The sequence below is a fragment of the Oryzias latipes genome, chromosome 15 (genome assembly GCF_053564925.1).
Source record: "Oryzias latipes strain Hd-rR chromosome 15, Olatipes_Hd-rR_3.1".
Taxonomy (NCBI): Eukaryota; Metazoa; Chordata; class Actinopteri; order Beloniformes; family Adrianichthyidae; genus Oryzias; species Oryzias latipes.
In genome coordinates, this window is record NC_136251.1 from 1,637,825 (window position 1) to 1,653,390 (window position 15,566).

General features: G+C 42.1%; 1 protein-coding gene across 8 annotated transcripts in view; it reads right to left on the reverse strand.

Moving 5' to 3' along the window:
* nvl (nuclear VCP like) overlaps positions 1–15,566 on the reverse strand; it is a 62,541-nt gene that overhangs the window by 16,864 nt on the left and 30,111 nt on the right. For all 8 annotated transcript variants that reach the window (XM_078931632.1, XM_023963694.2, XM_078931631.1 and 5 more), the window contains one exon: positions 5,076–5,220. In XM_078931632.1, the coding sequence (XP_078787758.1) occupies positions 5,076–5,220 (145 nt within the window). The remainder of the gene's footprint in view (positions 1–5,075; positions 5,221–15,566) is intronic.

Genomic DNA, 15,566 nt, shown 5'->3' on the forward strand with positions numbered 1-15,566 from the left:
AAACTCTCCTCAGTTTGACAATCAAAAGGCTGGTACAGTGATCCCTTGCTATAACACGGTTTACTTTTCACGGTTTCGCTACTTCACGGATTTGCATCGTGCATTGTGTTCTGCATTCTGATTGGCTAAAAAGTCACTCTGCTTCTTCTCTACCTGTGCGTCAATAACGCTGCAGTTTAATATGTACACGAACGTAAAACAGCTTGCCAAATTTACATTACGTCCGTGCAAATTCTCTTGATGGTGGCAGGTCGGTGTATAAGGATCTTTTTGCAAAGCAGAAAAAAGAGCGACAACAACTGCCTATCACTATGTTCTTCTCCTGAACAAACACAGCTGCACCGCGGGCATCAGAAGAAGAAAACACTGCAGAGCGGAGTCAGGATGCAGCGGCTCAGTCTGAAGATCAGTGAAATACACCTGAGTCACTATTTGTCCCACATTACTTTGTATTTAATTCAAAACCTTTTTAAATTTTCTCCCGTTTAATCGAATTACTCGGGTTGCGGTGGGCGGGGCTAATCTCCGCAATTTGAAGCCTTCTGTTCACATCGATGATTAAAATTATTATTTGACAGTACAGATTTATTTGTTGAAAAAACGTTTCTAAAGTCCTTTTATATGTGAAACTAATGCTTGAGCCTGTAAAATGGTTTGTTCTTTCTTTTAAATGTATAATAGAGTATTTAATTGTATAATAATGGTTAAAAAAATAAAGGTTTCTACTTCACGGATTTTGCCTATCACGGGCTCTTTTTGGAACGTAACCCCCGCGAAAAACAAGGGTTTACTGTACCGCATTTTCACGACTATAAGGCGCACTTAAAAGACTGAAATTTTATGAGGCGGTGCGCCTAATGTGTTATTGAGAGGCGCTGAACAGGGGAGGTGACTGACTCCAGAAAAGTGTAACAACATGAATGTGACTTCTCTTCACAGCTCCCTAACTCATGGTGTGGAAATCAACACTTCCCGTGAGTTTTAGTGGCCATAGGGGCTGAGGCCCTGGTCCCTGAAACATTGTTTTCAAAATGGCTGAAGCCCTGTTTGAACTGCAGCTATCAGCTACACAGAGGAAAACTAAAAAATAAAGCGAAACTTACTCAGATTTGCTCCCGCTGTTTTTGGAAAACACACCGAGTGTTTTTCTGTGTGCGTAAGCCTGTGTTTTCGCCAGGGGTGTAAGAAAAACTCGATTACGCAAAATATCGTGATAGTTTATTTGGCAATACTTGTATCGATTCAAAACGCTGCCAGGACGATATTTCTTTAATTATTTCTGAGCGTCCTTTAGTGTCCGACACCTCTAGGTGTGCACTTCACCCTCCGACCGCTAGTTGGTAGCAGAGCACACGGAGCCTCTCTAAACAGCTCTACTCCACACAAGACAACAGGAAGACTGCAGCCAGAGCCAGCTTGTTCTGTTGTTCTGAAACATGAAATACTTAGTTTTTACTTGGGATGGATACCAAACAGAAACTCTGAACCATGTTGCTGCCAGTAAGATATAAAAACGAGGATTGTGGTGCTTTTTAGTGGCTCAGATAAATACGAGTGAAGCATGGCAGCGGTTAATAGGCTAATGCACTTAGCATCAGCTAAAATGCTATCGGCAAAGCGGGCTAAAGTTCTGCAGAACCTCCCAGCAATGGATTCTAGTTTAGTGACCTGATGGATCAGACGGATGTGTACAACGCTCTGAAAAAAGGCAGACATCGTTGCGAGGTGCGTTAGTTTACTTCTGCATGTGAGAAGCGTGAATGCAAAGGTGCAGCAGAGCAGACTGAATAATGTGTAAACAAAGCATCTTTGTCAAATTAAAGCAACTTTCCTTCACCCTGTCATGCTGCCTCATCATCACACTTTATTGTTTCTGGAAAGAATCAGTGTGCCCCCCCCTTTTATTGAAGCACTATTCACGCTCCTGAACCGTTTAAAAGTACTGGAGGGAGCTCCAGGGGACCGACGTAAGGATGGATGATAAGTTCCCAAAAGAAATCTTGGAGCGTCGAAGGATCCTGTTCCCCATCAGAAGGACATTTCTGAGTAAAGGGGCCCACGCTCTCATCTCTGTGGACCGATTCTACGTGAACGGACAGCTCCACCGCGACCCAAACGTCACCCCCTGGCTCTACTAAATCAGATATTTATCCACACTCTCTGCACAGGTGTTAGTTTATGCTTATATGCGACACACTGGGCATAAAGGTTTTCCACTTTAGGTAATATCACCACCATTCTCTTCAGCAGTTGCAAACCTGTTTCTAATACGTTTAATCTGTTTTTACCCTCCCTGTTTTCTTAATTATCTCCCCCTCTGCACTCCTTTCCCTTTTTTCACACAATTTTCCCTTCCCCTCACCTAAGCTGCCACATAACTCAGCCACAATACAATAGTACTGATCTGCACAACACAGTTAGACAATCAACATGTCCAGCATTACATCACATACACTGTACATTACATACAGTCAGGACCATAAATATTTGGACAGAGACACATTCTTTCTAATTTAGTTTCTGTACATTAACCACAGTGAATTTGAAATAAAACAACTCAGATGTCATTGAAGTGCAGACTTTCAGCTTTTATTCCATTCCGTTGTCTCTCTTTGGGGTCGCATCGGCGCCCGCCCTCCATTCCACTTTTACTCGCATATTAGACACATTGATTCATTTGGGGCCTTGTGGGTATGGTCTGGTGGAGGGGGGCACGGTGAAACATCCGTGCTCCTCTTTCACTGGTCCGCCCCAGGGCTCCAGACTGCGAGCAATTGGTCGCATTTTTCGACCAAAATTTGAGAGTGTGCGACTGAATTTTACATCCAGTCGCACATGTGCGACCAGTAAATTTGCCTCCCCCACCCTTCGTATTTTTTTATACATTAAACGTGGAAGGGGCACGTCAATGATCAATGAAATAATCAATGAGACGCGAGCGCACACGCACAAAGGCAGACACACACACTCGCGCACATACTCATGAAACGCGAGCACGTACACTCTCGCGTGATACCTGTCAGTGAGGCGGCCACTGCGTGTGAGAAGAATAGGGAAAGCCACTGTAAGTGGCTAAAATGCGTGTAGGGGGAGGGGCCTAGAGATAATCGAGTGCGCGTAAACATCTGTGGGAAGGAAACGGAGATGATATTTTGCCATCCCCGCCGTAATATGAAGGTTTAATGTTACTGCAGCCCGCCAGTTTGTATGAATGACACTTTTTCATTGTCGTGCGCGGAGCTGACCATCCAATCACAGTGGGGTAAATGACTCTTGGGGGCGTGACACTGACAGGGTTTGAAAGCAGGACACCTGACAGCCCCCTCCCCAGAACACATGAAGGAGTTCCTTACTTTCCTTTAGAACGTATTTATTCGCTCGTAATTTTCTAAATACATGCAGTCCGTGCTAAACTTTTCTCTGGGCCGCACAGAACCGGAGGAAGGTTTAGGTTTTGGTTACGGCGGGGCATCAAACGGTTATGCACGGCCGTTACGGCAGCACACCGCATTCCGCGGGAGTCGGGTCAGCTGAGGAGAATAAATGTCCCACACCTACATGCGTGACAGCTAACGGGGCTTGAACTTTAAACACGCTCGAGCAAAAACAACATTAGTTTTAGACACACTGAAAATACGTGTGGAAAATACAACGATAGACGTGTTTGAGATGAACCAGCACCTCGCCTGGATCGTTGGGGAGACCAGGCAGGGGGGGCTGTGAGATGAAGGCGAATCTGCAGCAAGACTGAAGGAGAACAGGAAGTTGGAGTTCAATTTAGTTCAATTTAGTTTTAATATTCTTCTCCCCCTTAGTATGATCTGTGTTATTATAATTATATACTTTATGATTATTTTAATGTTTTGTGATGTATGTAGCCTTTTTTAATGAATTGGTATTTTAAATTATTTTAATTAATCACTCCACTACAAAAACCATCAGGACACATGTCCCATAATGCATTGTTTTGTAGTCTGTAGGGCAGCTTTCAGTCAGTTCAGTTTTCAGCTGTGTTCGGGTAGGTTTGCCCCTTGCTCCCACCCCTTTCTCGGGATATTTTTGTGATGATTGACAGTTGATGTTGGAGCAAAAACAAAAATATATGTCACACACCAGGTGATCTGCGCAGTGTTGAGTTCACCTGGGTGATCTCAAACACGCTTATTGTGCATCTTGGCTGCACCTATTTGGTGTCACAAAGATAAATTTCCATCCGTTTTCTTTACTTATTTGTACTGTCATGACAGCGATGGTGCTGTCAGTTTACCTTGTTGTTGCATCTTCAAAAGTGCAGATTAAAATGTGACACTGAATTTGAAACAGCACATTGTAATTTCTGCATCTATTATTAAAGTATTTATTAGTAATACAGTGGAAATTAGTAGATTTGGTTAGAATGTTGATTTACGGTATGCGCCCCTAAATTTTCTGGTTGTGCCCCTAAAATTTTCAGTTAGGGGCCACTGTGCTCCTAGTGAAAAAAGTTAGTCTGGAGCCCTGCGCCCCACAATTTTTACTTCCACTTTAGACACACACACTGCATATTAGTACCACACAAAGAGGGACTCTGCTGCTTGGCAGCGGTGGGGCCCTCCACCTATTTTACCTGCAGCACACACACAGTACACCCACACAACCATACATTGTACATTGGTGGGGTCGGGGAGGGGCGGTCGGTCTTCTCCCGCCTGATCCTCTCAGAGCAGCCAGGCTTGTGGGGATCCTTTTGGCTGTAGTGGTGGTCGGGCGTGCGGCGCTGGGGGGTGTGTGTGTGTGTCGGTCGGCCAGATGGGGTTACTGTGTGGCGACGGGGGGTGGGGTCAACAAGTAGATTTTGAGTGAGTGCCGTGAACCCCCCCCCCCTGGGCTGCGTGGGTCCTGTCGCCAGGGGTGCACCTTACCTGGGGGTATTTCTCTCCTAAAATGCTGTCTGCATGTTGAATGTGCTGTTGTAAAGATGATGATGACTTTCAAACTTTTATGCATGCACTTTAGAGGCAGTTTTGGAAATGACAATAAGTTAAAAATTTAGATAAGCTGCTTCCTTTAAATACACCAAAGATGTTGAAGGTTACCTTAGGCGGGCTGCCTCATCAGGGATACCAAGGGAGATTTCTCTGTCAAAGCGCCCGGCTCGCCGGAGGGCAGGGTCTAGAGAATCCGGTCTGTTGGTGGCTCCAATGATCATCACTTGGACCGTAACTGGTAGACTGTTCAGATCTGGGGAACGGATAAAAAAGTAAGTAAGTATATCTTTATTCGTATAGCAGTTTTCAAAGAGAGCATCTCACAAGAGGCTTCCCAAAATTAAAACAGATAAAAAGAGAGTTACAGTAGTCTAAGAGAGAGGAGATAAAGGCATGGATTATCAGCTTAAATCAGATTGGTGTAAAATTGCTTTTAGTTTAGCCATGTCCCATAGGTGATTAATAGGCGTTTCGAACAGAAATCAAGACAAAGATTTGTCGAACCAGACACCAAGATTCCTGAAACAAGGCTGAATGGAGAAGCTCAGTGAACCATGGAGTCTTTGATGGTGGGTTTTTTTTTTGAGCACTTTATTTAAAGATTTTCAATATTTTATAGAAACACACATACATATAAAAAACATTTTTGAAACTGTACAGTCGTAGAAGGTGAATTAAATAAGAACCAAGTATATACATATACATGTACATATACAGGTCTATACAAATGAGAGTAATATAAAACCAGCCATCCAGTGGCATGTGAAACACAGCTTGCTTATAGATTCCCTTAGTCAAATTTTTATAAAACAGACAACAACAACAAAAACCCAAATAAGAGTCAACTAAAATAGACCAAAAATGACAAATGTTACGACATATATAGGTCAGAAATGGACCATTTATATATATAAATACAAAAACATACTCTTATAGGGAAAATAAACCACAACAAAACAGAACAAAAACACACTTAAAAACACATACACTGCAGCTCCCTCTTAAAATCGCTGATATATTCTTTAAAACCCCTTACCTCATGTAAATGGCAGACCCTCAATATATGTTATGAAAGGTGCCCACATTTTATAATATTTGCCCGTTGAGCCCTGTATACTATACGAAAGGTATTCCATTTGTAAACACATCATGGCTTCTCTCACCCATTGGACAAAGGAAGGGGGCTGTTCATCCTTCCACTTCTCTAGAATTAGTCTACGTGCCAGGAGAGATAGAAAAGCTATTGGGTTCGTTTGATATGAGTTTAGTCCCTCTGTGTTCGGGAGAGCACCAAACACTGGCTACGTTCACACTGCAGGCTGAAACGACCCAATTCCGAATTTTTTCATGACAGTCTGAATGACACAGATCCGATCTTTTCAATTGCGACCCAGGCCCCGTGGGTTTGCCGTCCTGATTCCGAATTGTAGCCGTTCTTTTCAATTGCGACCGCCGTCTGACCGGCCAGGCGACTTGATTCCGAACCGTACGTCATCGACACGCAACAAACGTCATCATTTTGCGTTGAAGTAGGCGGGTACGAGAACTTAAACATTAACCATGGTGGACGATGCTGCTGAGATCAGTCAGTGGAAGGGAGGTCACTGATTGGATTAATATTTGGGGTGATCGCTCTTTTCAGGCCAAACTCCAGGGCTCTTATCGCAACTGGACGGTTTTTGAAAAAAATTCCAGCTAAATGGCAGAGCGTGGTGTTGAACCTTTCCCGCGATGACTTTTTTTTCTTTCTCCAATTCCGACCGTGCTCAAGCACGGGGGACCCAGGCGATCATCCTCCTCCTCCCTGTTCTGATCCTTAGATTCTCCAGAACGGGTTAATAAAGAGTCCATAGAATTTAATCTGGGGGAAACCTTCTTTTAGTACCGTCATCCTTCCTCCGTAACACACAACATGAATGCGCGCGCGTGCCGCGATACCCCTATTCTCTATCGCGGCACGCGCTTGCACACACACACACACGTGGGTGCGCGGCCCCAACACAAACACATTCCTCTTCCACTACAGTGGGTACAGACGATCCCGACTCCATTGCCTTCTTAAAATGAGAAGATTGTAATTGTGCTGCTCCTTCGTGAAAATAAATTTAATATTACAAAAAGAGCTCCGCTTTTGACAACACTGTTGTTGACATCCATTGTTAACGTTGGCTCCTCAAACAACAAGTGACGTCGTTCACCGTTGAGTATTCTTCTGGCTTCTGCGCATGCGGGTCTCGTTTGGGTTGTGTCACGGTCACACTGGAGATCACAAAAGTTCGGATTTACTTGGAAATGTGAACGGTCTAGCAAACAATTCGTTTTTTTTCAAAAAATCCGAATAGAGCATTAAGCCCTGCAGTGTGAACGTACCCACTGTTGTGAATGGATTGGGATCTATTTTCCTCCCACAAATTTTCTTAGTCGAGACAAATTCATTAAATTAGTAAGGGCGGCCATGTCTACTTAGGTTTCATCTTCTCATAAAGTTGCACATCCACACAAGGATGAGGTATATATCTTTGGAGCTGCAACAAAAACAAAAAAAACCTGCAAACCAAAAAATTAACCCACACATTAAACCCGAATCTCTCCCCTCCCCCCCAATGAGCTGGTGTACCATGTAAACCTGTCCAACCACTATACTCACCAACCACAATGCTCATAACAGAAAATACCTAGGATACAAAATATTCCCATCTAACAGAATCTAAACTAAAATGTAACAAACCTCCCTTTCCAGAACACTCTCCTTCATTTGTCTCAGTCTTCCTGCTGGTTGTTGTGCACCAGATGTTTCTGGGTGTAGTCTTTGGCTAGAGTGGGATCCAGGAATATTTTCTCACCCAAGCTTGAAGAAATTATCAGCCTTGCAGGGTACAGCATTCCATATTTCACACCCTGGCATCCTCGCAGCAGCTCTTTAACCTTCGTGATAGCATCCATTAGCTTAGCTCTCGGTAGCTTTGGCAGTCTTTGGCACTTCTTGATCCAGACATCATGAATGAACGTTTTCAGTTTGGTCTGAGAGAAAGTTTCCGGAGATGGTGGATCGGTTCAGGACGTTAGATGTTTAGAATTTAAACGAAAAATCGGGTATTTCTGCGGAGCTGCAAGGCTAAATGTCTTCACGTCGTTGCTTAAACCACCATGGTGGGTATTTTAGGGGCAAAAATTAATGTCTCAGTCTTATAAAAGGTTAGAAGTAAGTGGTCGCCATGTAACCACTTTATGAAGGGGTTGTGTTTAAAAAATACTTTAGTTTTTCACATTTTTATGCAATCTTTTTGTTCAACCCATGAAATAAAAGCTTAAAGTCTGCACTTCAATGGCATCTGAATTGTTTTATTTAAAATTCACTGTGGTAATTTACAGAAATTGTCATGGTGCCTCTGGCAGCTCTCCTCCCCCTCCCCTCTTTCATCTGCTCTGAAGATTGGGACCAGCTATGGACCATCTCATCAAGTCACCGCCTTCTTAAGGAGATCCAGCCCAGCATTCATCGCCAGTTTGTTGCCCTTCACGGTGCTTAGCCTGGTCACCTAGTTTATTCATCCTCTCTACGTGTCTCGCTACTTACCTTGCCTCGTCATCTCGCTCTCAGGTCCATCTCCATGAGTGTCCTCTCCAAGATCTGCCGCTGCCTTACCTCGACTACTGCCACGCTCCGCTCCAGCCACGCCACGACTCTTGCCACAGCCACGAAGAAAACTCCTACTTTGACAAGATTGCTGTCGGTTCTGGTCACCAGCCAAAAGAGTCAGAACTCCAAAGACTTTAATTTTCCAGCCGGAAAAATAAAATCTTTGTTATTCATTCTATGTTTGAATTTTCTTCCGGGTTCCAGCATCTAGGTCTGCTACGTCATACATATCATGACAGAACGAACTGGCCAAAACCCAGACCCAGCTGACCCGGAAGGAATCCGACTAGCTGTCACTCAACAGGGATTTGGCAAGCTGAGTCTTTAACTCAAATGGCCTCGGCTCAACAAGATCTTTTCCGATGTCTGGACGGCATAACTCAAGCCTTGATGGATTTAACTGGTCAAACCTCCGCTAATCCAGCAGCCTCAGCTGCTACCCCGGCTTCCAGCAACCTCAACACTTCCGGTTCAGCTCCTGAAAACTTCCGGCTCCAACCCGAACCATTTCATGGTGATGTAGAAGCCTGTGGAGGATTCCTCCTTCAATGCCAATTGATATTTCAGCAAGCACCCCGGTGCTATCAAGCAGACCACAGCAAGATTACTTTAATTATGAACTCATTGAGAAACAAAGCAAAGTGGGATCAAGCTTTTCTCTCGGCTAACCCCATATACCAGGGGTGGCGAACATGCGGCTGTCGAGCTGCATGCGGCTCTCGGCCCATGAGCATGCGGCTCTTTGCGTCTCATCAAATTGTGGCAACCCGGGGGTTAGCCCCGCCTTCAGCCCCTAAGACTCATGAGAAGTGGGGAATTGTGGGTGTTAAGTTCCTCACCCTAAGTCAGGGGCCGGTTCAGGGGCAGAATTAAACAGCCATGCTGTTAGGCTGTTTCTGGGCATATTAATGTAGTCAAGCATCAATGTTGGAAAGGGGCAATTCAAACTACTCATTGGTTTGCTTATTCCTCTTTGATATCGTGCAAAGTCGGTTAATGGATTTGACTTGGATGTGTCTCGACAATAATTTTAACATACAGAGCCTCATTTCATAGGTAATTAACTGTTATACAACTCTCAAATCCATCAGAGAGTATTAAAAATAAATAATAAAAAGACCGCCTGACAGTGTGAGTGTTTTGATTCTGCTCCCGACACATAAGTGACCGCCAGTCATTTGCGCGGGTTACGCCCAATGCCGAAAAAAATTACTTAACATTTGATGTGCGTGCAGACTTTCAAGCTCATAATCAAAATGACGAAATTCAGAGTATAAAGAAAAAAAAATGACGTTTCTGGAAGAATAGGAATATTCTTACTTTTTTACTGAACGGAATAGCATACTACTACTCCGGATTTACCACAACCCCCTGATCGTAAACTCTTCGGTAAAGACTCTGATGAACCCATGCTAATTGGTCATTCCAAGTTGACCCAAGAGGAACGTCAACGACGTAAAGACAAGGGAGCCTGTTTCTATTGTGGTCACCCGGGGCACATAGTCAATCAATGTCAGCTCCGTTTAAAAGCCAAAACCCCCCTGATAGAAGGTAGGCCGCGGGCGGGTAATTCTGCATGTCTTACTTAGAAATGTTTTTTGTTTGTTCCTGTAAAGTTATGTCCTCAAGATGGTATCTTTGACTTCAATGCTCTGGTTGACTCTGGTGTGGAACAGAGTTTTTTGACTGTAATCTGGTTTCCAAACTTCATCTGCCCACAGAAGTCTTGGAACATCCAGTCGAAGCTGCAGGGCTAGGGGGTCAACCCTCTCCAGGATCACTCACCGCACCAAACCTGTTCTACTCATCACCTCCGTAACCATAGAGAACACATACAATTTTTCATTACTCAAACCCTTCAGACACCCATCATTTTGGGTTTTTCCTGGCTTCGCACCTATAATCCTCAGTTTGACTGGGTTATCCGTCACATCGATAACTGGAGTTCATTTTGTATGGCTAACCGTCTAAGATCCGCTGAACCAATTATTCTTCCTTTTGCCAATCAAGTTGCTGAACAACTCAATCTTTCCCGTATTCCGTCAGTTTACCATGATCTCAAGACCGTTTTCAGCAAATCCAAAGCCGGAGCTCTTCCCCCTCACAGACCTTATGATTGTTCAATTGAATTAATAAACAGTGCTCCTCTACCTAAAGGCAGATTATTTAATTTGGCCGGCCCAGAAATCTTGAGAGAGAGAGAGATAAAACTGGATGAGTGGAACAACTGAAGAATTCCAGCAGAAATTGAAAAGACGATAGTGCCCACACGATTCCTAGTTGTGGCACTGTGACTAGAAATGGAATATGGCTCTGATCCCGAATAACCAAAGTACTTGCAAGATCTATTTGTGTGTTTCAGGCAAGTATTGTTTGTGCCATACTGCTTTCCGTACAGAGTGTTATATCTGGACCTGATCTTCAGTCTCCTGACCCTGACTGTTTGCTTGCAATCTGCTGCCACCCTCGCCTGGATTTTGACCACCCTGTCTCTTCTTTGATGATTGCATAACTGTTATCGACTCTTGCCTGCCTGCCTTTGTGGACTTTTAGCTGAGCTAATAAACCTGCTGCACTTGGATCCACCAGTCTGCCTGTTCTTGTGACAATAATAAGTTCTCCATAATCCATTTTGATAGAACTTTGTGTGCCAATTTCTATTTAATCAAGAGCTACTTGAATCAGTTTTCACAAAGCTTCAATATAATTGCAGTCTCAGAAACATGGTTTAATAAAGATTGGGAATAGAAGAAATTTGTAATAAGTCAAAAATTGATGTTCCTATGTGGAGACTTACTTACAGAATATAAATACCCATAAAGCATCTGAGGAATTTATTACATCATGTACAATAATGGCCAACATCCGCTGATTAACACTTTTGAGTTTCGTAAGAGGCATCTTATTATGATTGTAGCGCAACCAACCACTTCCTGTTTGGCGGTGGCTTACGCAGGCACCATCAAGTGTACACCATGAAACTGCAGATCATGAGAGAAAACCCTTCTGATTATCTCCAGTTATAATTTCATGCACATCGGGGAGAAAGAACAGGTCAGAATGTGACAAAAACTGTTTTTCAATAACTAGGTGGTGCTATTTTTTTTAGAGACATTTGTTATCAATTGTTTTTGTTGGTGTTGTAGTTTAATTTCATTGGATGTATAGAAAGGAAAAGAAGTTGCAGCAATTATAAATAGGAAGACAGGGATTAGGTCTTAAGAGATATTTATTATATTATGTTACATCTGTATGGGTGTAGTGAGGTTGATTATTGTTTTAGAGCATATTCATATGTTCTGTTTGTAAAGAGAAATGATAAAATATTGAGTTAATTGCATTTTGTGTATAACTAGTTTATTGTTGTTTTAAAAGGATAGTCTTTCATTTTGATTTTTAGATTAGTGTTTATATTGTGGAGGTTATCAAGATTTATTTTTAAATTTCTTACAATAATACAGCAAGGTGGGTAGTTAAGAGAAAGTAGTAAATTATATAATTAGTATTTTGGTAGATTGTTGATATATTGTTTAAAATTCCATATTCATTCAGAATTATAGTTTGTGAATGTAAAGGAGATGGTGGTTAAGAAGATTAGTCTTAAAATAAAAATATTCAGGAAAAGGTGGAGAAATAAGTTTCAGCTGTTCAGTAATTATAGGGTTTTTTTATGATCTTTTATGGTCATTCTAACATTTACCCAGGGACTGCAGATGAAAAATATCCCTTTGGCTAACTGTGGCACATTGACAGAAATGTTTATTAATATGCGCTGTATCTATATTAAATAAATGATTAAATAAATGTAATTTGGAGATTTGGAAAATACGTAGAATTTTTTTTCATTGGTTTAAAGAACCAATGAAAAAGAAAGAAAAGAAAACAGCAAAAAAGAAAGGAGCAAAGAAACACATGCAGTCATCATTGCGTTGCATAAAAATGGCTTCACAAGCGAAGATATTGTGGCTAAGATTGCACCTAAATCAACAATTTATAAGATCATCAATCTTCAAGGAAGAGAGTCCTTCAGACAGATTCCTACATTTTCTTTAAGTTTGGTTTCGAAATCTTAAAAATAAGTTATGAAAAAATATATGTGTAAGGAGTTTTGCCAAATAGACTCTTTCAGACTCTTAGGTTAAAAAAGTGTCTCAAAATTCACCTGTAACTTTTTAAATGTAAAAATATTTAGGAAGCAGTAGCACATAAATGCCTATATTTCTGGAAAGTTTGTGGTTGATAACTTAAACAGCTGTTATAAGAAAAATATTTGTTTGAGTCCAAAATTTCTCAAATCATTTTTAGCAAAATTGAGTGATGAAGTTTCTTGTAGACCCTATAGTGCATCATATCAAAGGTGGAGTTTGTAAGAGGCATCTAATTCTGAAGTCTTAGCTTCCTGAGACAAACGGCTGATTTTTTTTATTATTTGAGTGCACATAATTGACCACTTCCTGTTTGGCGGTGGCTTTTGCAGGCACCGTCAGGTGTACACCCATAAAACTGCAGATTATGAGAAGATTATAGATTATAAGCATCACCAGTTTTAATTTCATGCACTTCGAACAAAGCACAGAGAAAAGATAGGGGAAAATGCGACAAAAACTGTGTTTTTCAATAACTAGGTGGCGCTATGCAGCTCGTCAAAGATGGTCATATCCATGGGTTCAGAAAGGAAGCTTCATCAAATCTATTGACTTCAGTGAGATCGCACAAGGACTGTGCACGTGAGAGCAACTTTTGTGTGCATGGCGAGACACTCAACTTTGCCGCTCTGTCACGACCACACCCCCGCGTTTAAAGTTAATGGTTTATCGGAGTAAACTTCAATGGCTTTTCAACAGGTGGTCATAGTTTTGAGGTGTGTCGGCTCATCCCACCTGGAGCAGCGATGCTCCAAGTAAAACATGTCATTTCCTGTTGCCAGCAGGTGGCGCTACACCTGTTCCAGATTCTTCCACTGCAGATGAGTTCAGAGTCAGACTACAATCATGCACATCAATTTTGGATCAGATTAAATGATGCATGGCTGAGTAAAGGCCATTTTTCTTATGGCGTGTTTTCGAAAAGACCTCGAAACGACACCACGTCCCCTGCTGGTTCATCAAAAATCCCACACCGTCACAGCTCTAGTTATGGCCTCTGGCCTTTTGTGTGCACTTTTTTCCTTTGCAGAGGTCTACTCCACCCAATCTTGCCTGAGAATTTAAGTTATTACCATTTATCTTCTTTAACCCCATTGAATCTGTCCATCAAATAAACCGCTGCCCTGGCAGTCTAAATCCTACTGGCTTTAAATGTATTCTTTATGTTACCTATTTTCTCCCTCTCCCTGGGGTGACATGTAACAAAGACCCAGCCACATCTTCATTGTCCTTGCAGATGGAAGGAGGTTTTCACTCAAAATCTGATGATACGTGGCCCCATTCATTCTTTCCTTTACATGAATCAGTCGTCCTGGTCTGAAAAACATCCCAAAGAATGATGTTTCCACCCCCATGCTTTACAGTAGGTATGGTGTTCTTTGGAAGCAACTCAGCATTCTTTCTCCTCCAAACATGAATAAAGTTCTTACTAAAAAGTTCTATTGTGGTTTCATCTGACCATAGGACATTCTCCAAATCCTCTTCAGGATCAACCAAATGCTCTCTAGCAAACTTTAGACGGACCTGCACATGTACTGGCTTTAGCAGGGGGACAAGACTGTTTGAGTCCCTGGTGGCATTGTGTGTTACTGATGGTAGCCTTTGTTACTTTGGTCCCAGCTCTCTGCAGATCATTCACTAGGTCCACCGTGTGGTTCTGGGATTTTTGCTCACCCTTCTTGTGATTATTTTGACCCCACGGGTCAGATCTTGCCCAAGATGGAAGGAGATAATCAGTGGTCTTGATTTCTTCACACCAAGCTGCTTACCTGTTGCAGATTCAATCTTTCCAGCTTGGTGCAGGTCAACAATTTGGTTCCTGGTGTCTTTAAACAGCTCTTTGGTCATGGCTGTAGTGAGGTTTGGAGTGTGACTGTTTGAGGTTGTGGACAGATGTCTTTATATAGATAACCAGTTCAAACAGGTGCCATTAATACAGGTAACGAGTGGAGGACAGAGGATCCTCTTACAGACGAAGTTACAGGTCTGTGAAAGTGTGTGACATCTTGCTTGTTTGTCGGTGACCAAATACTTATTTTCCATAATTTACAAATTAATTCTTTAAAAATCAGACAACGTGATTTTTCTGGATTATTTTTCTCATCTTGCTTGTTTGTCGGTGACCAAATACTTATTTTCCATAATTTACAAATTAATTCTTTAAAAATCAGACAACGTGATTTTTCTGGATTATTTTTCTCATTTTGTCTCTCATGATTGAGGTATACCAACGATGAAAATTACAGGCCTCTCTATCCATTTCCGGTTCCGGGTTACAGCACGGACGGGTGTGGCTCTCGGCGGCTCAACAATTATCAATTATCAAGTGACTTAAAATTTGTTTTTTTCTCCAAAAAAAAAAGAAAGCTGACCATGGCCCCTAAGAAAAAACAGGGCTACTAAGACCTTAAAAAGATTCTTGATGATATCCAAGCTGCGTTGTATCCCTTTATGGAACAAGTGACCGCTAAGCTAACTCCTCTGATGGAGCTAATGGAAGACTTCTGAAGATTCCGAGCTCAAAACAAACAAAAAGATAACCGGGTCGACATTCTGGAGAAAAGACTGGACGATGTGGAACAACAAGTAAGGATGAATAATGTCATTCTCTATGGATTACCGGTCAAACCTCGGGCAAAGCTAACTGCAGCTGGAGTTAGCATTGCTAATAGGGTTGTGCCGATAATAATAATAATAATAATGGATTGGATTTATCTGCGCTTTTCAAGACACCCAAAGCGCTTACATTGTGTCCATTATTCATTCACTCCTCATTCATACTTGGTGATGGTAAGCTACGGTTGTAGCCACAAC